This window comes from Pseudophryne corroboree, chromosome 2, assembly GCF_028390025.1.
Source record: "Pseudophryne corroboree isolate aPseCor3 chromosome 2, aPseCor3.hap2, whole genome shotgun sequence".
Classification (NCBI taxonomy): domain Eukaryota; kingdom Metazoa; phylum Chordata; class Amphibia; order Anura; family Myobatrachidae; genus Pseudophryne; species Pseudophryne corroboree.
Window position 1 is genome coordinate 520,273,165 of NC_086445.1, and position 27,349 is coordinate 520,300,513.

The 27,349-nt window shown below is 45.8% G+C and overlaps 1 protein-coding gene across 4 annotated transcripts; it reads right to left on the minus strand.

The window, feature by feature from the left end:
* Nucleotides 1–27,349, minus strand: RSRP1 (arginine and serine rich protein 1). 4 transcript variants are annotated; one of them, XM_063954160.1, is made up of 6 exons: nucleotides 27,144–27,349; nucleotides 26,655–26,707; nucleotides 16,920–17,543; nucleotides 16,427–16,521; nucleotides 13,549–13,620; nucleotides 1–680 (listed from the first exon to the last, which is right to left on the minus strand). In XM_063954160.1, exons 1-6 carry the CDS (start codon nucleotides 27,200–27,202, stop codon nucleotides 522–524), a joined length of 1,062 nt encoding a protein of 353 aa, XP_063810230.1. In that variant the 5' UTR covers nucleotides 27,203–27,349; the 3' UTR covers nucleotides 1–521. The 4 variants fall into 4 exon arrangements, 3 of the variants coding, with proteins under 3 accessions (XP_063810230.1, XP_063810229.1, XP_063810232.1); XM_063954159.1 differs by lacking the exon at nucleotides 27,144–27,349 and adding an exon at nucleotides 26,883–26,983; XR_010228634.1 differs by lacking the exon at nucleotides 27,144–27,349 and adding an exon at nucleotides 26,883–27,006 and having other exon boundaries at nucleotides 653–680; nucleotides 13,549–14,961.

The window sequence follows — 27,349 nt, forward strand, 5'->3', positions numbered from 1 at the left end:
TGTTTGTTATTTATTTATTTATTAAGAATATAGCTTTAGAAACATTGTAGGCATTGTATTTAATTTGCTCATTTGTTTATTCAGATGTTTAAAAAAATAAATAAAAAATGTTTACAATGAAAAAAAATATATATATCTATATAGTGCCTAACTATTGCAATATAATTCACATGGCATTTACATAAACATATTTACAATCTAGACAACTGGACAAAAAAAAAAAAAAATTACGAGATGATAACCAAAATCTTTATCTTGCACTGGAAAAATATATATATACACTATACAGGTATTTACAAATAAACATTGTTTCCCCACCTGAAATCTTGTATCCATCACGAACTAGGCCAAATCTGCAAAATAAGACCCAATATTCAATAAAACTACCACCATACAAACCATCCCCCAAATAACTAGTTCAACAACCGGTACGATACCCTTACCAACATCACTGGCATCTGATCATAAAAGAATTAGACATTTACAAAGAATTTGACCCCAGCCCCCAATGTCCATAAATGTTATGCTCTGCTTTTTTGCATATATTTTGGAGACAAGCTCTTTGAAAAGGATTTAGCTTCACTGGTCACAGGGCGCCACAGCATGTAAGGGCTCTTAGGTTTGATTTCTGATCCTTTCATAACATTTTCTGCCTTCTTTGAAGAGTCTGTGTCTGAACCCTGTATATTTTAGAAGAAATTAAAAAAGTGAATTGGGCTGATAAGTAAAAGCTAAATTTTATGCAAGTGATACCAACCGATGCAAATCTTAACTTTGATAATTTCACAAAAGTAGCAGCAAATGAAAACTTCAGATTAAAAACAATTCCTATAGGGTGCATCAAAATATCCACAACAATGAACAGAGCAGTAATATAAACAAGGAAGATGCAGCAAAATTACAAGGACACAGATTTACAGAGTTATATGAAGTATAGAACGGAGGGAGACAGCCCTGCTCATATTCTAAATGTAGAGGTGGTAAAGGGGAGACAAAGTGGGTAAAGTTGGTGCTTAGTAGGATTGTTTGAATACAGTTTAAGAAGCATTTAAAGGAATGATAAAATAAGTGTTCCGAAAGTCAGGAGCACTATGAATGAAGTTTTAGGCAGGAGTAAGTAAGTATCAGTGGAAAGTAGAGGAGATTGAAGTTGTAGGTGTGAGGGGATAGATGACAACTTTGTAGGCAAGGCATTTAAAATAAGATTTTACTTACCGATAAATCTATTTCTCGTAGTCCGTAGTGGATGCTGGGGACTCCGTCAGGACCATGGAGAATAGCGGGCTCCGCAGGAGACAGGGCACATCTAAAAAGCCTTTTAGGTCACATGGTGTGTACTGGCTCCTCCCCCTATGACCCTCCTCCAAGCTTCAGTTAGGTACTGTGCCCGGACGAGCGTACACAATAAGGAAGGATCTTGAATCCCGGGTAAGACTCATACCAGCCACACCAATCACACCGTACAACTTGTGATCTGAACCCAGTTAACAGTATGATAACAAAACACGAAGTAGCCTCTAAAAAGATGGCTCACAACAATAGTAATAACCCGATTTTTGTAACAATAACTATGTACAAACATTGCAGACAATCCGCACTTGGGATGGGCGCCCAGCATCCACTACGGACTACGAGAAATAGATTTATCGGTAAGTAAAATCTTATTTTCTCTAACGTCCTAGTGGATGCTGGGGACTCCGTCAGGACCATGGGGATTATACCAAAGCTCCCAAACGGGCGGGAGAGTGCGGATGACTCTGCAGCACCGAATGAGAGAACTCCAGGTCCTCTTTAGCCAGAGTATCAAATTTGTAAAATTTTACAAACGTGTTCTCCCCTGACCACGTAGCTGCTCGGCAAAGTTATAATGCCGAGACTCCTCGGGCAGCCGCCCAGGATGAGGCCACCTTCCTTGTGGAATGGGCATCTACATATTTCGGCTGTGGCAGGCCTGCCACAGAATGTGCAAGCTGAATTGTACTACAAATCTAGCGTGCAATAGACTGCTTAGAAGCAGGAGCACCCAGCTTGTTGGGTGCATACAATATAAACAGCAAGTCAGACTTTCTGACACCAGCCGTCCTAACTATATATATATATATATATTTTTTTTTTTTTTTTTTTATTTTTTTTTTTAGGGCCCTGACAACGTCTAGTAATTTGGAGTCCTCCAAGTCCCTAGTAGCCGCAGGCACCACAATAGGTTGTTTCAGGTGAAAACGCTGACACCCCTTTAGGAAGAAACTGGAGACGAGACCCAGTTCTGCCCTGTTCAAATGGAAAATTTTTAATATGGGCTTTTGTAAGACAAAGCCGCCCATTCTGACAATCGCCTGGCCGAGGCCAGGGCTAACAACATGGTCACTTTCCATGTGAGATATTGGTCAACAGCATGGTCACTTTCCATGTGAGATATTTCAAATCCACAGATTTGAGCGGTTCAAACCAATATGAATATAAGGAATCCCAACACTATGTTGAGATCTCACAGTGCCCCTAGAGGCACAAAAGAGCTGTATATGCAATACACCCTTTACAATCTGGACTTCAGGAACTGAAGTCAATTCTTTCTGGAAGAAAATCTACAGGGCCGAAATTTAAATCTTAATGAACCCCAATTTGAGGCTCAAAACACTCCTGTTTTCAGGAAGTGTAGAAATCGACCTAGTTGAATTTCCTTCGTGGAGCCTTCCTGGCCTCACCCACGCAACATATTTTCACCACATGTGGTGATGACGTTGTGCGGTCACCTCCTTCCTGGCTTTGACCAGGGTAGGTATGACCTCTTATGGAATGCCTTTTCCCTTCAGGATCCGGCATTCAACCGCCATGCCGTCACACGCAGCCGCGGTAAGTCTTGGAATATACATGGTACTTGCTGAAGCAAGTCCCTTCTTAGCTCCCCAGGCCCTTAGTCCTCTGTGAGCATCTCTTGAAGTTCCGGGTACCAAGTCCCTCTTGGCCAATCCGGAGCCACTAGTATAGTTCATACTCCTCTATGTCTTATAATTCTCAATACCTTGGTTATGAGAAACAGAGGAGGGAACACATACACTGACTGGTACACCCACGGTGTTACCAGAACATCCACAGCTATCGCCTGAAGGTCTCAAGACCTGGCGGAATACCTGTCCCGTTTTTTGTTCGGGCGGGACCCCATCATGTCCACCTTTGGTCTTTGCCAACGGTCCACAATCATGCTGAAAAACTTCCCTATGAAGTTTCCACTCTCCCGGGTGGAGGTAATGCCTGCTGAGGAAGTCTGCTTCCCAGTCGTCCACTCCCGGAAAGAACACTGCTGACAGTGCTATCACATGATTTTCCGCCTAGCGAAAAATCCTTGCAGTTTTGTCACTGCCCTCCTGCTTCTTGTGCCGCCCTTTCTGTTTACGTGGGCGACTGCCGTGATGTTATCCCACTGGATCAATACCGGCTGACCTTGAAGCAGAGGTCTTGCTAAGTTTAGAGCATTATAATTTTGCTCTTAGCTCCATCTATGTGGAGAGAATTCTCCAGACTTAATCACACTTCCTTGGAAATTTTTTCCCTGTGTGACTGTTCCCCAGCCTCTCAGGCTGGCCTCCGTGGTCACCGGCATCCAATCCTGAATGCCGAATCTGCGGCCCTCTAGACGATGAGCACTCTGTAATCACCACAGGAGAGACACCCTTGTCCTTGGATATAGGGTTATCCGCTGATGCATCTGAGGATGCGATCCGGACCATTTGTCCAGCAGATCCCACTGAAGTGTTCTTGCGGGAAATCTGCCGAATGGAATTGCTTCGTAATAAGCCACCATTTTTACCAGGACTCTTGTGCAATGATGCACTGACACTTTTCCTGGTTTTAGGAGGATCCCGATTAGCTCGGATAACTCCCTGGCTTTCTCCACTGGGAGAAACACGTTTTTCTGGACTGTGTCCAGAATCATCCCTAGGAACAGTAGACGTGTCGTCGGAAAAAGCTGCGATTTTGGAATATTTAGAATCCATTCGTGCTGTCGTAGAACTACTTAAGATAGTGCTACTCCGACCTCCAACTGTTCTCTGGACCTTGCCCTTATCAGGAAAGCGTCCATGTTTCTTTTAAGAAAAATCATCATTCCGGCCATTACCTTGGTAAAGACCCGGGGCGCCGTGGACAATCCAAACGGCAGCGTCTGAACTGATAGTGACAGTTCTGTACCAGGAACCTGAAGTACACTTGGTGAGAAGGGCAAATTTGGACCTGTATGTAAGCGTCCCTGATATCCAGTGACACCATATCGTCCCCTTCTTCCTGGTTCGCTATCACTGCTCCGAGTGACTCCATCTTGATTTGAACGCTTGTATGTAAGTGTTCAAATATTTCAGATCTCACCGAGCCGGTTGGCTTCAGTACCACAATATAGTGTGGAATACTACCCCCTTCCTTGTTGTAAGAGGGGTACTTTGATTATCACCTGCTGGGAATACAGCCTGTGAATTGTGTGAGGGGGAGACGTCTCGAATTTCCAATGTACACCTGGGATACTACATGTAGGATCCCGGAGTTCCCTTGCGAGTGATTCTGAAACTCTTGAGATGACCCCCTACCGCACCTGAGTCCGCTTGTACGGCCCCAGCGTTATGCTGCGGACTTGGCAGAAGCTGTGAAGGGCTTCTGTTCCCGGGAATGGGCTGCTTGCTGCAGTCTTCTTCCCTTTCCTCTACCCCTGGGCAGATATGACTGGCCTTTGCCCGCCTGCCCGTATGGGGACGAAAGGACTGAGACTGAAAAGACTGTGTCCTTTTCTGCCGATATGTGACTCGGGGTAACAAAAGGTGGATTTTTCAGCTGTTGCCATGGCCACCAGGTCCAATGGACCGCCCCTTTATACGGCAATACTTCCATATGCCGTCTGGAATCTGCCTCACCTGACCACTATCGTGTCTTCGTCTGGCAGATATGTACATCACATTTACTTTTGATGCCAGAATGCAAATATGCCTCTGCGCATCACGCATATATAGAAATGCATCCTTAAAATGCTCTATAGTCAATAAAATCTTGTCCCTGTCAAGGGTATCAAAATTTTCAGTCAGGAAATCCGACCAAGCCCCCTCAGCGCTGCACATCCAGGCTGAGGCGATTGCTGGTCGTAGTATAACACCAGTATGTGTGTATATACTGTTATGATATTTTTCCAGCTTCCTATCAGCTGGCTCCTTGAGGGCGGCCGTATCTGGAGACGGTAACGCCATGTTTTTATAAGCGTGTGAGCGCCTTATCCACCCTAAGGTGTGTTTTCCAACTCGCCCTTACTTTTGGCGGGAAAGGGTATACCGCCCATAACTTTCTATCGGAGGAACCCCACGTATCATCACACACTTCATTTAATTTATCTGATTCAGGCAAAACTACAAGTAGTTTATTCCCACCCTACAAAATACCCTTATTTGTGGTACTTGTGGTATCAGAAAATAAGAATTTACTTACCGATAATTCTATTTCTCGGAGTCCGTAGTGGATGCTGGGGTTCCTGAAAGGACCATGGGGAAATAGCGGCTCCGCAGGAGACAGGGCACAAAAAAGTAAAGCTTTTACCAGATCAGGTGGTGTGCACTGGCTCCTCCCCCTATGACCCTCTTCCAGACTCCAGTTAGGTACTGTGCCCGGACGAGCGTACACAATAAGGGAGGCAATTTGAATCCCGGGTAAGACTCATACCAGCCACACCAATCACACCGTACAACTTGTGATCTAAACCCAGTTAACAGTATGATAACAGAAAGAGCCTCTTAAAGATGGCTCCTTAACAATATAACCCGAATTTGTTAACAATAACTATGTACAGTATTGCAGATAATCCGCACTTGGGATGGGCGCCCAGCATCCACTACGGACTCCGAGAAATAGAATTATCGGTAAGTAAATTCTTATTTTCTCTATCGTCCTAAGTGGATGCTGGGGTTCCTGAAAGGACCATGGGGATTATACCAAAGCTCCCAAACGGGCGGGAGAGTGCGGATGACTCTGCAGCACCGAATGAGAGAATTCCAAGTCCTCTTTTGCCAGGGTATCAAATTTGTAGAATTTTACAAACGTGTTTTCCCCCGACCACGTAGCTGCTCGGCAGAATTGTAATGCCGAGACCCCTCGGGCAGCCGCCCAAGATGAGCCCACCTTCCTTGTGGAATGGGCCTTAACAGATTTAGGCTGTGGCAGGCCTGCCACAGAATGAGCAAGTTGAATTGTGTTACAAATCCAACGAGCAATCGTCTGCTTAGAAGCAGGGGCACCCAACTTGTTGGGTGCATATAGTATCAACAGCGAGTCAGATTTTCTGACTTCAGCCGTCCTTGAAATGTATATTTTTAAGGCTCTGACAACGTCCAACAACTTGGAGTCCTCCAAGTCGCCAGTGGCCGCAGGCACCACAATAGGTTGGTTCAGGTGAAACGCTGATACCACCTTAGGGAGAAAATGCGGACGAGTCCTCAGTTCTGCCCTATCCGAATGGAAGATTAGATAAGGGCTTTTATAAGATAAAGCCGCCAATTCAGATACTCTCCTGGCGGAAGCCAGGGCCAGTAACATAGTCACTTTCCATGTGAGATATTTAAAATCCACCTTTTTCAATGGTTCAAACCAATGGGATTTGAGGAAATCTAAAACTACATTTAGATCCCACGGTGCCACCGGAGGCACCACAGGAGGCTGTATATGCAGTACTCCTTTAACAAAAGTCTGTACCTCAGGAACTGAGGCCAATTCTTTTTGGAAGAATATTGACAGGGCCGAAATTTGAACCTTAATAGATCTCAATTTGAGACCCATAGACAATCCTGATTGTAGGAAAAGTAGGAAACGACCCAGTTGAAATTCCTCCGTCGGAACACTCCGATCCTCGCACCACGCGACATATTTTCGCCAAATGCGGTGATAATGTTTCGCGGTGACTTCCTTCCTTGCCTTAATCAAGGTAGGAATGACTTCTTCTGGAATGCCTTTCCCTTTTAGGATCTGGCGTTCAACCGCCATGCCGTCAAACGCAGCCGCGGTAAGTCTTGAAAGAGACAGGGACCCTGTTGTAGCAGGTCCCTTCTCAGAAGTAGAGGGCACGGGTCGTCCGTGACCAACTCTTGAAGTTCCGGGTACCAAGTCCTTCTTGGCCAATCCGGAGCCACTAGTATTGTTCTTACTCCTCCTCACCGTATAATCTTCAATACCTTTGGTATGAGAGGCAGAGGAGGAAACACATATACTGATTTGTACACCCAAGGTGTTACCAGTGCGTCCACAGCTATTGCCTGTGGATCTCTTGACCTGGCGCAATACTTGTCCAGTTTCTTGTTGAGGCGAGACGCCATCATGTCTACCATTGGTCTTTCCCAACAGTTTATTAGCATGTGGAAGACTTCTGGATGAAGACCCCCCTCTCCCGGGTGAATATCGTGTCTGCTGAGGAAGTCTGCTTCCCAGTTGTCCACGCCCGGGAAGAACACTGCTGACAGTGCTATTACGTGATTCTCCGCCCAGCGAAGAATCTTGGCAGCTTCTGCCATTGCACTCCTGCTTCTTGTGCCGCCCTGTCTGTTTACATGGGCGACCGCCGTGATGTTGTCCGACTGAATCAACACCGGTTTTCCTTGCAGGAGTGGTTCCGCCTGGCTTAGAGCATTTTAGATTGCTCTTAGTACCAGAATGTTTATGTGAAGAGACTTTTCCAGGTTCGTCCATACCCCCTGGAAGTTTCTTCCTTGTGTGACTGCTCCCCAACCTCTCAGGCTGGCGTCCGTGGTCACCAGGATCAAATCCTGTATGCCGAATCTGCGGCCCTCCAATAGATGAGCCTTTTGCAACCACCACAGAAGATATACCCTTGTCCTTGGCGACAGGGTTATTCGCAGGTGCATCTGAGGATGCGACCCTGACCATTTGTCCAACAGATCCCTTTGGAAAATTCTTGCATGGAATCTGCCGAATGGAATTGCTTCGTAAAAAGCCACCATTTTTCCCAGGACTCTTGTGCATTGATGTACAGACACCTTTCCTGGTTTTAGGAGGTTCCTGACAGGTCGGATAACTCCTTGGCTTTTTCCTCGGGAAGAAAAACCTTTTTCTGAACCGTGTCCAGAATCATCCCTAGGAACAGCAGACGTATCGTCGGAAAACAGCTGCGATTCTTGGAATATTTAGAATCCAGTCTTGCCGTCGAAGAACTACTTTAGATAGTGCTCTTCCGACCTCCAACTGTTCTCTGGAACTTGCCCTTTTTAGGTCGTGCAAGTAAGGGATAATTTAGATGCCTTTTTTCTTTGAAGAAACATCTTTTCGGCCATTACCTTGGTAAAAAGGCCCGGGGTGCCGTGGATAATTCAAACGGCATCGTCTGAAACTGATATTGACAGTTCTGTACCACGAACCAGAGGTACCCTTGATGAGAAGGACAAAATTTGGACATGGAGGTAATCCTTGATGTCCAGGGACACCATATAGTCCCCTTTTTTCCGGTTCGCTATCACTGCTCTGAGTGACTTTATCTCGATTTGAACCTTTTATGTAAGTGTTCAAAACATTTTAGATTTAGACTATGTGTCACCAAGCCGTCTGGCTTCAGTACCACAATATAGTGTGGAAAAATAATACCCTTTTCCTTGTCGTAGGAGGGGTACTTTGATTATCACCTGCTGGATATACAGCTTGTGAATTGTTTCCAATGCTGCCTCCCTGTCGGAGGGAGCCGTTGGTAAAGCAGACTTCAGGAACCTGCGAGGAGAAGATGTCTCGACTCTCCAATCTTTACCCCTGGGATAATACTCGTACGATCTAGGGGTCAACTTGCGAGTGATCCCACTGCGCCCTGAGACTCTTGAGACTACCCCCCCACCTTGAGTCCGCTTGCACGGCCCCCGCGTCATGCTGAGGACTTGGCAGACGCGGTGGAGGGCTTCTTTTCCTGGGAAAGGGCTGCCTGCTGCAGTCTACTTCCCTTACCTCTATGTCTGGGCAGATATGACTGGCCTTTTGCCTGCATGCCCTCATGGGAAAGGAAAGATTGAGGCTGAAAAGACGGTGTCTTTTTTAGCTGAGATGTAACTTGGGGTAAAAAAGGTTGGATTTCCCAGCTGTTGCTGTGGTCCCCAGGTCCGATGGACCGACCCCCAAATAACTCCTTCCCTTTATACAGCAATACTTCCATCTGCCGTATGGGATCTGTATCACCTGACCACTGTCGTGTCCCTGACATCTTCTGGGAGATATGGACAACGCACTTATCTTGATGCCAGAGAGCAAATATCCCTCTGTGCATCTCACATACATATATATAGAATGCATCCTATTAAATGCTCTACATGAATAAAATATTTTCAGTCAGGGAATCCGACCAAGCCAACCCAGCACTGCATCTCCAGGCTGATGGCGATCGCTGGTCGCAGTATAACCACCGTATGTGTGTATATACTTTTTAGGATATTTTTCCAGCTTCCTATCAGCTGGCTCCTTGAGGGCGGCCGTATCTGGAGACGGTAACGCCACTTGATAAGCGTGTGAGCGCCTTATCACCCTAAGGGGTGTTTCCCAACGTACCCTAATTTCTGGCGGGAAAGGGTATAACGCCAATATTTGCTATCGGGGTAACCCTACGCATCATCACACACTTCATTTTATTTTATCTGATTCAGGAAAAACTACAGGTAGTTTTTTCACTCCCACATAATACCCTTTCTTGTGGTACTTGTAGTATCAGAAACACGTAACACCTCCTTCATTGCCCTTAACGTGTGGCCCGAACGAGAAATACGTTTGTTTATTCACCGTCGACACTGTATTCAGTGTCCGTGTCTGTGTCTGTGTCGACCGACTGAGGTAAATGGGCGTTTTTAAAACCCCTGACGGTGTTTCTGAGACGCCTGGACCGGTCCTAATAGATTGTCGGCCGTCTCATGTCGTCAACCGACCTTGCAGCGTGTTGACATTCTCACGTAATTCTCTAAATAAGCCATCCATTCCGGTGTCGACTCCCTAGAGAGTGACATCACCATTACAGGCAATTTCTCCGCCTCCTCACCAACATCGTCCTCATACATGTCGACACACACGTACCGACACACAGCACACACACCGGGAATGCTCTGACAGAGGACAGGACCCACTAGCCCTTTGGGGAGACAGAGGGAGAGTCTGCCAGCACACACCAAAAACGCTATAATTATATAGGGACAACCTTATATAAGTGTTTCTCCCTTATAGCATCTTTTATATATATACAATATCGCCAAAATCAGTGCCCCCCCTCTCTATTTTAACCCTGTTTCTGTAGTGCAGTGCAGGGGAGAGCCTGGGAGCCTTCTCTCCAGCTTTTCTGTGAGAGAAAATGGCGCTGTGTGCTGAGGAGATAGGCCCCGCCCCTTTTTCGGCGGGCTCGTCTCCCGCTATTTTTGAAGTTAGGCAGGGGTTAAATATCTCCATATAGCCTCTGTGGGCTATATGTGAGGTATTTTTTGCCTCTAATAAGGTTTTTATTTGCCTCTCAGAGCGCCCCCCCCAGCGCTCTGCACCCTCAGTGACTGTTGTGTGAAGTGTGCTGAGAGGAAAATGGCGCACAGCTGCAGTGCTGTGCGCTACCTTTATGAAGACTCAGGAGTCTTCAGCCGCCGATTTTGGACCTCTTCTCTCTTCAGCGTCTGCAAGGGGGCCGGCGGCGCGGCTCCGGTGACCATCCAGGCTGTACCTGTGATCGTCCCTCTGGAGCTAGTGTCCAGTAGCCAAGCAGCAAATCCACTCTGCACGCAGGTGAGTTCACTACTTCTCCCCTAAGTCCCTCGTTGCAGTGATCCTGTTGCCAGCAGGACTCACTGTAAAGTAAAAAACCTAAGCTAAACTTTCTCTAAGCAGCTCTTTAGGAGAGCCACCTAGATTGCACCCTTCTCGTTCGGGCACAAAATCTAACTGGAGTCTGGAGGAGGGTCATAGGGGGAGGAGCCAGTGCACACCACCTGATCTGGTAAAAGCTTTACTTTTTTGTGCCCTGTCTCCTGCGGAGCCGCTATTTCCCCATGGTCCTTTCAGGAACCCCAGCATCCACTTAGGACGATAGAGAAATATGTAACACCTCCTTCATTGCCCTTAACATGTAACTTGTGGCCCTAAAGGAAAAATACGTTTGTTTCTTCACCGTCGACACTGGGGTCAGTGTCCGTGTCAGTGTCTGTCGACCGACTGAGGTAATTGGGCGTTTTTACAAGCCCCTGACGGTGTCTGAGACGCCTGGACCGATACTAATTTGTCCGCCGGCTGTCTCATGTCGTCAACCGGCTTGCAGCGTGTTGACATTATGACGTAATTCCATAAGTAAGCCATCCATTCCGGTGTCGACTCCCTAGAGAGTGACATCACCATTACAGGCAATTTGCTCCGTCTCCTCACCAACATTTTCCTCATACATGTCGACACACACGTACCGACCTACAGCACACACACAGGGAATGCTCTGATAGAGGACAGGACCCACTAGCCCTTTGGGGAGACAGAGGGAGAGTTTGCCAGCACACACCAAAAGCGCTATAATGTATATAACAACCCTAGAAGGTGTTGTTTCTATATATGCGCTCTTAATATATATATATATATATATATATATATATATATATATATATATATCGCCAATTTATGCCCCCCTTCTCTTTAACCCTGTTTCTGTAGTGCAGTGCAGGGGAGAGTGGGAGCCTTCCTCACCAGCGGAGCTGGGCAGGAAAATGGCGCCTGTGTGCTGAGGAGAATAAGCTCCGCCCCTTTCTCGGCGGGCTTTTCCTCCCGGTTTCTTTAATACTGGCCTGGGTTAAAATACATACATATAGCCTTAATGGCTATATGTGGTGTATTTCTTTTGCCAAATTAGGTATTTATATTGCTGCCCAGGGCGCCCCCAGCAGCGCCCTGCACCCTCCGTGACCGTGTCAGTGAGCCTGTGAGACAACAATGGCGCACAGCTGCAGTGCTGTGCGCTACCTCTATGAAGACTGAGAAGCCTTCTGCCGCCTGTCACCGGACCTCCGTCTCCGCCGTCTTCAGCGTCTGTAAGGGGGATCGGCGGCGCGGCTCCGGGACGAACCCCAGGCTGACCTGTGTTCCGACTCCCTCTGGAGCTCAGTGTCCAGTAGCCTAAGACTTCAATCCTCCTGCACGCAGGTGAGTTGCAAGTCTCTCCCCTAAGTCCCACGTTGCAGTGATCCTGTCGCCAGCAGGAATCACTGATTAGTTTAAACCTAAAAAAGACTTTTCTAAACAGCTCTATAAGAGAGCCATCCAGGTTGCACCCTACTCGGACGGGCACAGAAACCTAACTGAAGCTTGGAGGAGGGTCATAGGGGGAGGAGCCAGTACACACCATGTGACCTAAAAGGCTTTTTAGATGTGCCCTGTCTCCTGCGGAGCCCGCTATTCTCCATGGTCCTGACGGAGTCCCCAGCATCCACTAGGACGTTAGAGAAATTGAATTCTGGAGGCGATAGAGAGCCAGTAGGGATTGGCAGAGTGCAGAGGCTGAATGGCATGAAAAAGTCTAGCAGCAGCAATAAGACTGGAAACAGGCAGGTGAAAAAAAGGCTCCATTAATCAAGGTAAAATATAATGGTGAGAACATATTCTGGTAGTCATAAGGAGCCCATTTAGCAATAATCGCATTTACAATGTGATCTGGGCACAATATTAGCGATAGGATTGGCCATGAAAGTCTATAAAACAACTGAACCAACTACCAATGTTAGATGGTTTTGTCATAGATGGGGGAGATCCAACTGTTTCCCACCACTGACTGGGTAGAAAGTGCCCCTGGTTTTTTTCTGCTTATTGCCGGGACAAAGCCTAGCTCTGCCTGGCCGAATAATAGAACAGGGTTGACCATCAGTGGTTCCCCTGTAGAGTGGTTTAAAGAATAGAGGTTCAACTTAATATTTGTTGTTATCCCTTGAAAACTGGTGGTTTCATGGAATATGCTGTAAATATTTAATAAATAAGCCTGCAAGGGAGAGACTGTCTAATCTAGGCGAGGTTAGAGATAGGACAGAGGGTCTAGGTGTGCTGAATGAGAAGATCACCAGAAGGAAGTGAGCAATGTGGGAGAGGTGGAGACACAGGATGGAAGACCAGTTTAATATTAAACTGGATGTACACCAAGCAATGTCATCTGATCAGGCAGATCAGATTGAGATATCGCTCAATTCGGCGCATATTGGGCAGTGTGTATACCAGATATGCGAGCACCCGCGGTCACCAGCAATATCGTCAGGTTTGATGTGCTGCACACTAAACCAGACGATATTGCTAGCAACATCATGTATACCAACAAAGGACGGAGCAGTGAGCAATGTTAATGAAGGACTGAATAATCAAAGTGTACCCAGATTCAGATATGTCAGTCCATCATATTGGCTGGGTACACATTGCTACAGTGTGTACTCAGCATTAGATATATTAGGCTTTGAGACATCCAAGAAGAGGTGGCAAAAAGACAGTTTGAAATAAAGAAGGTAACAGGTTAGAGAAAAGCACGTAGAGTTTGGATGTATATTTTACTATACTTACACTTTTACTAGAACAGCTACCGTGAGATTTGTAGATAGTCTGTTTAGCATTTTCAGATTCACTTCTGGATAGCTGTAAAGCAAGAAAATATTTAGCGAGAAAGATCTATATATACACACACACACACACACACATACCCTGGTAAGTTTGTAACTACAGTACCACACTTGCATTCACCGTATGCCCCTCACTAGAAAAAAAAAGCAGCCACAAGTAGCCATTTTTTGGCATGAGCGGTAACAAATGTATTCAGTGATCTTGAACATTGAACATGTTTGGGGAGCTCAAGCCGACAAAAGTGTCAGAAGGCTTCTATTAATGATCACTCTGTAACTTGCTTCAGGACAATTGTCCTTCCAGTGCTTTATAATACCCCTTTTACACAGAACTTTTGATCTGGTCTACCCAGACAGCTTTGTGTCAAAGGATCCTTAAAAATAACCCAGGTCGAGTGACTTGGGAATCAGACCCTGGTAGCTACCAGGGTTGGACCCAGGTAATGATGCAGTGTAAACAGCTCGAGTCGGGTTATCCAACCTAGGTTATGCTTAACAGCTGCCGACCGGTTGTATATGCAGAGATCAGTCTTAAGGGAGAATTTGAGTGACATGCAGGGCAGACTCAGGTTTAGTTAAATAGGGCCGACCCAGAAATAACCCAGGTCCAAACTGTGTCTGAAAACCTGGGTCTTTGATGTCAAAGTGGTTTAAGTTTGTTCACTTCCTGCAATAATGTGCCCTGTATATATCCTCCTGTTTAAATTATAGTCCCAATTCTTGAAAAAGGGAGCAGGTGGAATTTGGCACAATAGGTAGACTCTGTCTGAACAAATATGCAGACATCCCATTACCAGTTCAATATACTGGCAAAGCAAATATACTTAATGCAGTAAGCCGACCACCACAGATTTAGAGTGGAAACAGAGTTATAAGATATCCAGATAACACTTATAACAGAATTATAAGCCAACTACAAGAAGATACAGCTGGATTCCCCACCTACACTATCAACCAAAAGTAGAATTTCCAATATAGCATAAGCATTTTTTTTTTTTTTTTTTTTTTAAATGCATGTAAACAGCTCCAACACTTTCATACATTTTTGCACTGGTTAATTGCAACCAAAACGAGAAAACTATTTACTAGTTTATAAAATGAAATACTGTGCACGTGGCCTCAAGTCATCAGGACTTTACATTGAACACATACTGTTAAATGGCTTTCGCTTGTTAGGAGACCAAGCACATGTAACCTCTTTTTGCCAAAGAGGCAAACTATAAGCAATACTCTTCTAGCACTACCATAAGTTGAAAACCAAATCGTGGAGAAAAATATATACAAGCAACCACCATCAGATATTGGTACAATTAACTTATCTGCAAATGAGACAGGCCTCTTCTTCATTATTCTCAATCTGGAACAAAGTTAATAGGTTATGAAGATTACCTGTACCTGGCTTGTGAAATGATTCCCAGTTTTGATGAGTTTTAAATTGTGAGCAGTAATCATGAGTTAAGATGGAATCTATTGCCAGTTCTGGACCTCAAGTTCACTAATCAAAGCACACTCTACAACAGCTTTTCACCATCAAGTGAAGTACTCAAAACCATATTTTTGGTTTTTAATTAATAAAAGGCTTGCCATATTGTCCTTTGGAGCAGGTATACCCATGAATTACACAGGTTCTGTGGTTGGCTGACTTCAAGTCTGTATTTTACCTGGTTTTAATCAGCCACATAACCTGTGTAATTCATGCATGTTACAGTTTAAAGCAATAGTGTGGTTAGCGAATTATAAGTGAACAAACTTCACATGGGACATAAGAGGAACACTGGGGTCGATTCTATTCGGAAACTTAAGAATAGCGCCGGGAATTAGCTCCCGACGCTATTCAATTCAGCTGCTAGTGACCCGCAATTGTCGGGAATTCTTCTCTCATCCCCGGGGGATGAGAGAAGAAACCCGACAAAAGTGCTGCCTCGCGGCCGGCGCGAGGCTGATTCTGTCGGTAATCAGCCTCGCGCCGGGAAGTTAAGTCGGAGAATGCCCGTTCTCCCGACAATTCAACCTGTTTAGTCGGCGAGAACGGGACATCGCCGACTTAACTGGAGCTGAATTGAATAGCGTTGGGAGCTAATTCCCGGCGCTATTCTTAAGTTGCCGAATAGAATCGACCCCAGAGACCTAAGCAATACCTAGAACTTGGGTGGTATGGTTGTCGTGCTCATGGATTATTTTTTTTTCCGTTTTTTGGGTTGTTTTTTTTTGGGGGGGTGGGGGGTTGATTTATTGTAACTGACAAGTGGTCACATTAAGTGCAATCTAAATTATGTTTTTGTTTCTAATATGTAACAAGGGTCATGTGATCAGATACCTAGATCTAGTGCTGTAAGTTGTTGACGCCTTCACAACTATGTCCTTATGTAGAAAGTGGTGTGCTTGTTACGGAAATAAACTTTCAATCCATCTTTTGCTTTTGGCATCTGTTGCAACCTGAAAATATTTTGAGCTCATGAACATCTGCTGGAAAGCCAACAGAATACTTCAAAACCTTCAGCGTTGCCTACTTTTAATCAAGTACCTATAACACAACCATAACATTACCACCCGGTTCTCATCCTCATAAGACTGGTGTTCATATTCTTTTCTATGAAAACAGAAAGAGTATGTAAACTGAATATTGGTCTGAAAGAGGGGAAAGAACAGTTACCGCAGTTTGTATTTATCCCAAGATAAGACCAAAAGTATTTGGCCTAATATGCAATAGACTGCATGCAAGTAGGTTTCCAGTTTTTTCTTTTCTTAAGAATCATTCCGTATTAAGTTAAAGGCTGACGAAAGTTCCTCTCTGTAACTAAACCTACGTTTTCGCATTTTACCTCTGCATTCTTCTTCAGGCTTTCTGGTAGATCAACTTCCTTTCCAAGGATTTTTGACGCATTCATCTTTGCAATTTCCAACAACTCTAACTTTTCTATGGAAAAATAAAAAATCTTTAAAGGCAAAGTTATAAATAAGTTTGTGATATTAAAACTAACACTAAATTGACGGACAAAGGCGACCTATTTTTAAGAGACAGTTCATACTCACTTTCAGTGCTCATTGCTAACAAAATTTAAGAGGGAATTCAACAGACAGCGAAGGGTGCGAACTGCTGTTGCCGCAGCGTTTTAACGCTGGCAACAGCTGCATCCACTAAAAAGTGCTTGCTACCCTATAGGGTAGCGAACACCTGAGCAAGATCCTGCTGCCATACAGATTCGGCATCGCAAATCCATTCGCCCTTAATTGAATTCCCCCCTTGTTGGGATATGAAAATGAAAGTCGTCTTTATAACAAATTAGATAGTATAACAAAAGGATGAATTCTTACCCTTTTCACTTAACCGCAGTGGTGTTCTGCTGCGAGAACGGGTCCTTGATCGACTTCTCAAAGTCCTGAAAGTGGGAGAATAAGGACGCCTTACAAAGCCATAGTAACGCCGGCCTCGAGAACGGGATCTGCTCCTTGAGTAGCGACTTCTGTAATATGAACGAGAGCGTGATCTACTACGTGACCTATACCGAGGAGGAGATCTGTAATATCTTCTGTAAGTAGATGAATATCTTCTCCTCTGCCTTGGGCTGTAGGACCTGGATCTGCTTCTGCAGTGGCTTGAACCGGAGTAGTTTGTACAGCGAGATCTAGAACGGCCACGGGAATAAGACCTGGAGCTTCTCCTTGTTCTTTTATGTCTATATTTCCTATCACGTGACAGAGACCTGCTCCAGCTTCTCGACTGTGAAGATCTTGATGAACTAGAAGAACTTGAGGTGCTGGAAGAGGAAGATCTGCGCTTACTGGAATGTGTCTTAGACCGTGAACGAGATAGTCTCCCTTCTGGAGAATTTAGGCTCAGATCATCCATACAATTAGTCATTTCCTTGGTTTCTCTTTTGTTTGCCTCATTCTCAAAAGATTTATTAGTTTGAGGCATATTATGATCATTCACATTTTCTGTGGGGAAGACAAAAAAAAATATATATACATAAAAATTACAATAGAACAGTCTTTAATCACTTAACTGATTACTTATTTTGCCAAAAACCGCTCCGAAATGATCAGGGTTGTTTTGGGGGGTTTTTTATGAGTGAATTAGGTGAAGAACATGAATTTAACCCTATCCCAAATGATTTTAGTTAAAAAAAACCCATTTTTAAAAAAAATAAAAATAAGAATTTACTTACCGATAATTCTATTTCTCATAGTCCGTAGTGGATGCTGGGGACTCCGAAAGGACCATGGGGGATAGCGGCTCCGCAGGAGACTGGGCACAAAGTAAAAGCTTTAGGACTAGCTGGTGTGCACTGGCTCCTCCCCCTATGACCCTCCTCCAAGCCTCAGTTAGGATACTGTGCCCGGACGAGCGTACACAATAAGGAAGGATTTTGAATCCCGGGTAAGACTCATACCAGCCACACCAATCACACCGTACAACTTGTGATCTGAACCCAGTTAACAGCATGATAACAGAAGGAGCCTCTGAAAAGATGGCTCACAACAACAATAACCCGATTTTTGTAACAATAACTATGTACAAGTAATGCAGACAATCCGCACTTGGGATGGGCGCCCAGCATCCACTACGGACTATGAGAAATAGAATTATCGGTAAGTAAATTCTTATTTTCTCTGACGTCCTAGTGGATGCTGGGGACTCCGAAAGGACCATGGGGATTATACCAAAGCTCCCAAACGGGCGGGAGAGTGCGGATGACTCTGCAGCACCGAATGAGAGAACTCCAGGTCCTCCTCAGCCAGGGTATCAAATTTGTAGAATTTAGCAAACGTGTTTGCCCCTGACCAAGTAGCTGCTCGGCAAAGTTGTAAAGCCGAGACCCCTCGGGCAGCCGCCCAAGATGAGCCCACTTTCCGTGTGGAATGGGCTTTTACAGATTTTGGCTGTGGCAGGCCTGCCACAGAATGTGCAAGCTGAATTGTACTACAAATCCAACGAGCAATCGTCTGCTTAGAAGCAGGAGCACCCAGCTTGCAGGGTGCATACAGGATAAACAGCGAATCAGATTTTCTGACTCCAGCCGTCCTGGAAACATATTTTCAGGGCCCTGACTACGTCCAGCAACTTGGAATCCTCCAAGTCCCTAGTAGCCGCAGGCACCACAATAGGCTGGTTTAAGTGAAATGCTGAAACCACCTTAGGAAGAAATTGAGGACGAGTCCTCAATTCTGCCCTGTCCGTATGAAAAATTAGGTAAGGGCTTTTATAGGATAAAGCCGCCAATTCTGAGACACGCCTGGCTGAAGCCAGGGCTAACAGCATTACCACTTTCCATGTGAGATATTTTAAGTCCACAGTGGTGAGTGGTTCAAACCAATGTGATTTTAGGAATCCCAAAACTACATTGAGATCCCAAGGTGCCACTGGAGGCACAAAAGGAGGCTGTATATGCAGTACTCCCTTGACAAACGTCTGAACTTCAGGAACAGAAGCCAGTTCTTTTTGGAAGAATATTGACATGGCCGAAATTTGAACCTTAATGGACCCTAATTTGAGGCCCATAGACAGTCCTGTTTGCAGGAAATGCAGGAAACGACCCAGTTGAAATTCCTCTGTAGGGGCCTTCCTGGCCTCGCACCACGCAACATATTTACGCCAAATACGGTGATAATGTTGTATGGTTACATCCTTCCTGGCTTTTATCAGGGTAGGGATGACTTCATCCGGAATGCCTTTTTCCTTCAGGATCCGGCGTTCAACCGCCATGCCGTCAAACGCAGCCGCGGTAAGTCTTGGAACAGACATGGTCCCTGCTGGAGCAGGTCCTTTCTTAGAGGTAGAGGCCACGGGTCTTCCGTGAGCATCTCTTGAATTTCCGGGTACCAAGTCCTTCTTGGCCAATCCGGAGCCACGAGTATAGTCTTTACTCCTCTCCTTCTTATGATTCTCAGTACTTTTGGTATGAGAGGAAGAGGAGGGAACACATACACTGACTGGTACACCCATGGTGTTACCACAGCGTCCACAGCTATTGCCTGAGGGTCCCTTGACCTGGCGCAATATCTGTCCAGTTTTTTGTTGAGGCGGGACGCCATCATGTCCACCTTTGGTTTTTCCCAACGGTTCACAATCATGTGGAAGACTTCTGGGTGAAGTCCCCACTCCCCCGGGTGAAGATCGTGTCTGCTGAGGAAGTCTGCTTCCCAGTTGTCCACTCCCGGAATGAACACTGCTGACAGTGCTATCACATGATTCTCCGCCCAGCGAAGAATCCTTGCCACTTCCATCATTGCCCTCCTGCTTCTTGTGCCGCCCTGTCTGTTTACGTGGGCGACTGCCGTGATGTTGTCCGACTGGATCAACACCGGCTGACCCTGAAGCAGAGGTCTTGCCTGACTTAGGGCATTGTAAATGGCCCTTAGTTCCAGGATATTTATGTGAAGTGACGTTTCCATGCTTGACCACAAGCCCTGGAAATTTCTTCCCTGTGTGACTGCTCCCCAGCCTCTCAGGCTGGCATCCGTGGTCACCAGGACCCAATCCTGAATGCCGAATCTGCGCCCCTCTAGGAGATGAGCACTCTGTAACCACCACAGGAGAGACACCCTTGTCCTTGGAGACAGGGTTATCCGCTGATGCATTTGAAGATGCGATCCGGACCATTTGTCCAGCAGATCCCACTGAAAAGTTCTTGCGTGGAATCTGCCGAATGGAATCGCTTCGTAAGAAGCCACCATCTTTCCCAGGACCCTTGTGCATTGATGTACTGACACTTGGCCTGATCTTAGGAGGTTCCTGACTAGGTCGGATAACTCCTTGGCTTTCTCCTCCGGGAGAAACACCTTTTTCTGTACTGTGTCCAGAATCATCCCTAGGAACAGCAGACGTGTCGTCGGAATCAGCTGTGATTTTGGAATATTTAGAATCCATCCGTGCTGTCGTAGTACTACTTGAGATAGTGCTACTCCGACCTCTAACTGTTCTCTGGACCTTGCCCTTATCAGGAGATCGTCCAAGTAAGGGATAATTAAGACGCCTTTTCTTCGAAGAAGAATCATCATTTCGGCCATTACCTTGGTAAAGACCCGGGGTGCCGTGGACAATCCAAACGGCAGCGTCTGAAACTGATAGTGACAGTTCTGTACCCTTGGTGAGAAGGGCAAATTGGGACATGGAGGTAAGCATCCTTGATGTCCAGAGACACCATATAGTCCCCTTCTTCCAGGTTCGCTATCACTGCTCTGAGTGACTCCATCTTGAACTTGAACCTTTTTATGTAAGTGTTCAAGGATTTCAGATTTAAAAATGGGTCTCACCGAGCCGTCCGGCTTCGGTACCACAAACAGCGTGGAATAATACCCCTTTCCCTGTTGTAGGAGGGGTACCTTGATTATCACCTGCTGGGAATACAGCTTGTGAATGGCTTCCAATACCGCCTCCCTGTCGGGGGGAGACGTTGGTAAAGCAGACTTCAGGAACCGGCGAGGGGGAGACGTCTCGAATTCCAATTTGTACCCCCGAGATACTACCTGCAGGATCCAGGGGTCCACTTGCGAGTGTGCCCACTGCACGCTGAAATTCTTGAGACGGGCCCCCACCGTGCCCGAGTCAGCTTGTAAGGCCCCAGCATCATGCTGAGGACTTGGCAGAAGCGGGGGAGGGCTTCTGTTCGTGGGAAGAGGCTGTTTGCTGCAGTCTTTTTCCCCTTCCTCTGCCCCGGGGCAGATATGAGTGGCCTTTTGCCCGCTTGCCCTTATGGGGACAAAAGGACTGAGCCTGAAAAGACGGTATCTTTTTCTGCTGCGAGGTGACTTGGGGTAAAAAGGTGGATTTTCCAGCCGTTGCCGTGGCTACCAGGTCCGATAGACCGACCCCAAATAACTCCTCCCCTTTATACGGCAATACTTCCATATGCCGTTTGGAATCCGCATCCCCTGACCACTGTCGCGTCCATAATCCTCTTCTGGCAGAAATGGACATCGCACTTACTCTTGATGCCAGAGTGCAAATATCCCTCTGTGCATCTCGCATATATAGAAATGCATCCTTTAAATGCTCTATAGTCAATAATATATTGTCCCTGTCCAGGGTATCAATATTTTCAGTCAGGGAATCCGACCAAGCCACCCCAGCACTGCACATCCAGGCTGAGGCGATTGCTGGTCGCAGTATAATACCAGTATGTGTGTATATACTTTTAAGGATATTTTCCAGCTTCCTATCAGCTGGTTCCTTGAGGGCGGCCGTTTCTGGGGACGGTAACGCCACTTGTTTTGATAAGCGTGTGAGCGCCTTATCTACGCTAGGGGGTGTTTCCCAACGCGCCCTAACCTCTGGTGGGAAAGGGTATAATGCCAATAATTTTTTAGAAATTAGCAGTTTTTTATCGGGGGAAACCCACGCTTCATCACACACCTCATTTAATTCATCTGATTCAGGAAAAACTACGGGTAGTTTTTTCACACCCCACATAATACCCTTTTTTGTGGTACTTGTAGTATCAGAAATGTTCAAAACCTCCTTCATTGCCGTGATCATGTAACGTGTGGCCCTACTGGAAAATACGTTTGTTTCCTCACCGTCGACACTGGAGTCAGTGTCTGTGTCAGTGTCTGTATCGACCTGAGGTAACGGGCGTTTTATAGCCCCTGACGGTGTTTGAGACGCCTGTACAGGTATTAACTGATTTGCCGGCTGTCTCATGTCGTCAACAGTCTTTTGTAAAGTGCCGACACTATCACGTAATTCTTTCCATAAGACCATCCAGTCAGGTGTCGACTCCCTAGGGGGTGACATCACTAACACAGGCAATTGCTCCGCCTCCACACCATTTTCCTCCTCATACATGTCGACACAGCGTACCGACACACAGCACACACACAGGGAATGCTCTGATAGAGGACAGGACCCCACTAGCCCTTTGGGGAGACAGAGGGAGAGTTTGCCAGCACACACCAGAGCGCTATATATATACAGGGATAACCTTATATAAGTGTTTTTCCCTAATATAGCTGCTGTATATATTAATATGCAAATTTAGTGCCCCCCCTCTCTTGTTTTACCCTGTTTCTGTTGTGCAGGACTGCAGGGGAGAGTCAGGGAGCCTTCCTCCAACGGAGCTGTGAGGAAAAAATGGCGCTTGTGTGCTGAGGAGATAGGCTGCCGAAAAAGGGGCGGAGCCTTTCTCCCGCTTTTTTGTGGAAAACTGGCAGGGGTTAAATACATCCATATAGCCCAGGAGCTATATGTGATGTATTTTTAGCCATTTAAGGTATTTTCATTGCGTCCCAGGGCACCCCCCCCCAGCGCCCTGCACCCTCAGTGACCGGAGTGTGAAGTGTGCTGAGAGCAATGGCGCACAGCTGCGGTGCTGTGCGCTACCTTATTGAAGACAAGACGTCTTCTGCCGCCGATTTTCCGGACCTCTTCACTCTTCTGGCTCTGTAAGGGGGCCGGCGGCGCGGCTCCGGGACCCATCCATGGCTGGGCCTGTGATCGTCCCTCTGGAGCTAATGTCCAGTAGCCTAAGAAGCCCAATCCACTCTGCACGCAGGTGAGTTCGCTTCTTCTCCCCTTAGTCCCTCGATGCAGTGAGCCTGTTGCCAGCAGGTCTCACTGAAAATAAAAAAACCTATTTAAACTTTTACTCTAAGCAGCTCAGGAGAGCCACCTAGATTGCACCCTTCTCGTTCGGGCACAAAATCTTAACTGAGGCTTGGAGGAGGGTCATAGGGGGAGGAGCCAGTGCACACCAGCTAGTCCTAAAGCTTTTACTTTGTGCCCAGTCTCCTGCGGAGCCGCTATTCCCCATGGTCCTTTCGGAGTCCCCAGCATCCACTAGGACGTTAGAGAAATATATATTTTTTAAACATCGATTGGGAACATCGCGGCTTTCATTTTGAAAGCCGGGACAGCCTCCAGGTATACGGGGGGGTAGGGGACTGGGGGTGGCTTGGGAGGGTTAATTTACAACAGCATTGACATAATATAAAACCCGATCCATACAAGTTTCATCATGTGTTTTGGAAAGTACAACATTCCTCACTTTGATCAATAGACTACTCATTATGCGACCTATCGATCAAGCATTTTTTTTTTTATAAAATTATGATAATTAGAAGTTGCAGCAAAATTGAATGTATTCATTATGTAGCAACAGCCTAATGTAGGAGGTCAACAGAAATCTTGGAGGTGAATTAGTGTTGCAGACTGAAGTGCCCATTATTAATGGGGACGGCAGTCTGACACCTATGTAACAGACTCCAAAAAGCTGAGTTTTACCCTTCGCTTACACAAATTAAGTAAATAGCTTTTTGCCTATAGAAGCACTGCTCTCCTGCAAGAACCTTATGATACACCTCCCGCAGCCTCTATCTGGCTACAGTACGTGACACTGCGTGCATGTGCAATGTCAGATTCTCAAGTCTTCCAAATATGCGAGACTCCGACAATGTGGCCAGCATGTAACTCAAAGAGATAGTGGTTAAAGCAGACTGGGGTAATTTTCAGATGGGAAACTCAGGGCAGGGGAAATTAACATACGATCAAACGAATCACAAAAGAATCTGAATATTGACATAACTTATTTTCTGTTGGATCAGTTCTTTTAGTACATTTGTATGCATTTTGTGGTAAATTATTTCACTATTTTGTTTATTGCAGCATTGGTTTTCTAAATATAGCAAAAAAAAAAAATAAGTCAAACTTCTCAGAATTATCTAATCAATACTCCAATGCTACGGTACAATGATGTCTGTTGATGACAGACCATTAAATTGCCATGAAACAGCTGTCTGAACATAATCCCACAAATGCATGTAATTCCCCCCTACCCCAATGGGTATTTTCCAGACAATTTTCTCTCTCCCCCCCCCCCCCCTTTTATCTACTGTGGACTAAAGACACATACACACTAGTCGATACAGTAAACGACGTTCATTTGGACCCTTCCCGAGCGTTATCGTTTACTATATTGCATAGTGTGTACGCAGTAAACTATGAACAATGCGAGTCACCGCGTTTCGTTAACAAGGCTCGCTGTCAGGTAGCTCAATTTGGACTCCTAGTCCAAAGCTGCACGGACAGCCAGGCCGCGGCACGACATCACTGTGCGATATTACACTGTGTGTATGCCCACGTCGGACGGCCCGGAGACACTAGGGGGTGTCGCTCATGGAGCACACCCGTGCGTACCCATTTTAACAGTCTGAAAATTTCTGAGAATGATTAAGCATGCGAGGATTTCAGACAAATAAAATTAAATAAAACTAGAATGCATCAGTTACAAGTTTTGTTTTTGTCTGCAAATTACCCCAGTTAACCATATTGCTACCACTGTCCCTACAAGTAAATTATAGTACATAGCAGGGAAACTATATTAAAAAAAATAATAATGCATTGATACAGATAATTGCAGCACTACTGCACTTTTTAATACTTAATATGCGACTGCAGTGAAAAACAACCACACAGCACTCCCCTCCCACTTTAAATGGATTCCCCATTCCCAGCTACTAAAGCTGTTGGGCAATAGGTCACGACACTTCGTGCCCTGATCGGTTCGCACAGCAGGAACCCCTATCCGGCAACTGCACAGAGGAGCAGCCATCCAGGAAATGCAAGTTTGGAATTCCCTGCCTGAGAGTAGTAATGGCAGACTCGGTCAATACTTTTAAGAATGGGCTAGATAAATTCCTAATGGATAAGGATATACAGGGTTATGGTGGGTAGATCACGCACTTTCGTTAACAAAAGAGAAAAAATATAACAACTGCCGACATTCACAACAGATCATTTTAGTCCTAAAAATACAGCGTAGTAGACCATAAACAGGTTGAACTCAATGGACAAATTGTCTTTTTTCAACCTCAGCAACTATGTTACTAAGTTAACACCCACCCCCCCATCCTTAAGTGTGCACCAGGTGGCTGTTTAGAAATCAAAGTAGCGATGGTCAGATGTTTGGAAAACACAGTTTACATATGGTAAAATAACAAAATTTGATACATCTTAAACATGTTCTTAACCCAATGAAAAAGATGAAAAATTAGAAAAAGACAAAAAATATTTCTGAGCTATCCATTTGGAGTGGGTGGGGGGGGGGGGGGGGGGGGGGGGGGGAATATTCAATTGCAGGCAAATGGCTTGACCCGGCCAAGTCAGTGCGGCACGTACCACGCTTTACGACAGTGGGAGCACAGCCTTGTATAGAATCATGAAACATTGGGGCTGACATGAGAATCCAAACTTTGGGGTCTATTCATGTAGTAAACGAAAACAGAATAGCTACTTATCACTATACATTGCATCTCTTCGATGCGATGTATAGCTGTAATAGGTAGCAATTCATGTATACTCACCCTTCCGACGATGCGCTGCGGTGTCTGGGGCTCCTGCGGTGAGGTCTTCTCCGGCGGTCCCTCCCTGCGATGCAGAGTCCAGCGACGGTCCCTTTGCGCATGCGCAGCTTGCTGACATCCCGGCAGGCCGCAGTGGCTGCTGGGAGGTTGGGGGGCGGAGCCAGCACCAGGTGCCGAGCAGCGATCAGGGAAACATTGAGCTTCCCTGCCATCTCCGCACCACAGTTCAGGCTACGCCGTCCTGAGATGGCGAACCTGAACTCCATGGAGAAGCGGAAAGCAGATCCTTCCGCACCTTCATGAATCACACTCACCATACAAATGTATGGTGATGCGATTCAGGTACAGAGTGGGGGTACCGCTGGAGAAGTCAGAGACTTCTCCACGGTAACACGCTCTTTGAATTGCAGTAGGCAGAGAAAAGCCCTGTTTAATGCAAAACAGGGCTTTTCACTGCTGCATGAATAGACCCCTTTATGTAGTAAAGCCAAAGAAAGCAATGTACTGCTCATCAGTGACAATCAAAAAAAGCCACAACTCACTCTAGAGCCATTGTAAACACAAGCAGTGCTTTCTACATTCACCCATAAGAAAGCCGATGCTTCGCCCCAGGAAAAATCTGACAGCAGTGGGTATGTTTAAAGGAAAATAAAAATATTATGCATTACATACACACCAGCTGATTAAACAGTGTTTCCCTGCACAGTATTTCTAAAATCCTTGAAATATAGGCCTATAGCACGAACTCACCAATTGCCATATTGTTAGAGCCCTCATCTCTATCGGTGACAACAGCTGAAATCCTACAAAAAAAAGAAAGAAGGAACAGAAGGACAAGGTTAGTTTAGAACGCTAGTCCTATATAAGGACACAGGCAGGCGCATGCATCAGGGGTTACAGCACGCAGGAAATACATTATTAATTTCAAAAATACATAAATAAAAAACCACCACAGACCCACGGTCTATATTTCCTTACGAGGAGGGAGGAGTTTGAGTCAGTGTTGCTGTCAGTTCACAAAATGGCGGCGGCAGGAGACGCCCGAGATGGCGCCCGCTGAGAGCACAGCACGCAATACTACGCAGCACAGCCATAGCCGGGCGGCTGCATTAATCCGAAATTTCATCGCTACTATTCATCCCCCTAATAACAGAATGCTGCCATACGCGCTTATGCGTACAACTCATTTTTCTCTGCTCCTGAGCCCGCCGAGAGAGCATTAAATAAACCTAGACTTACAGGTTCCCGAGCGCATCATGCTGAGGCTCCTGGATCTCCATATCCACTGTGCGAGTCATGGCGAAAAGTTTTTAAAAAAAAACTTTAAAAAAAAAAATAGAGGGGCTGCCGTCACTTCCACGCTCTGTCAGGGCCCGTGCCAACAACTAACGCAGATCGCAGAATGATTGCAGAACCTTCGCGAAACCAGCTGAGTGAGGGTACAC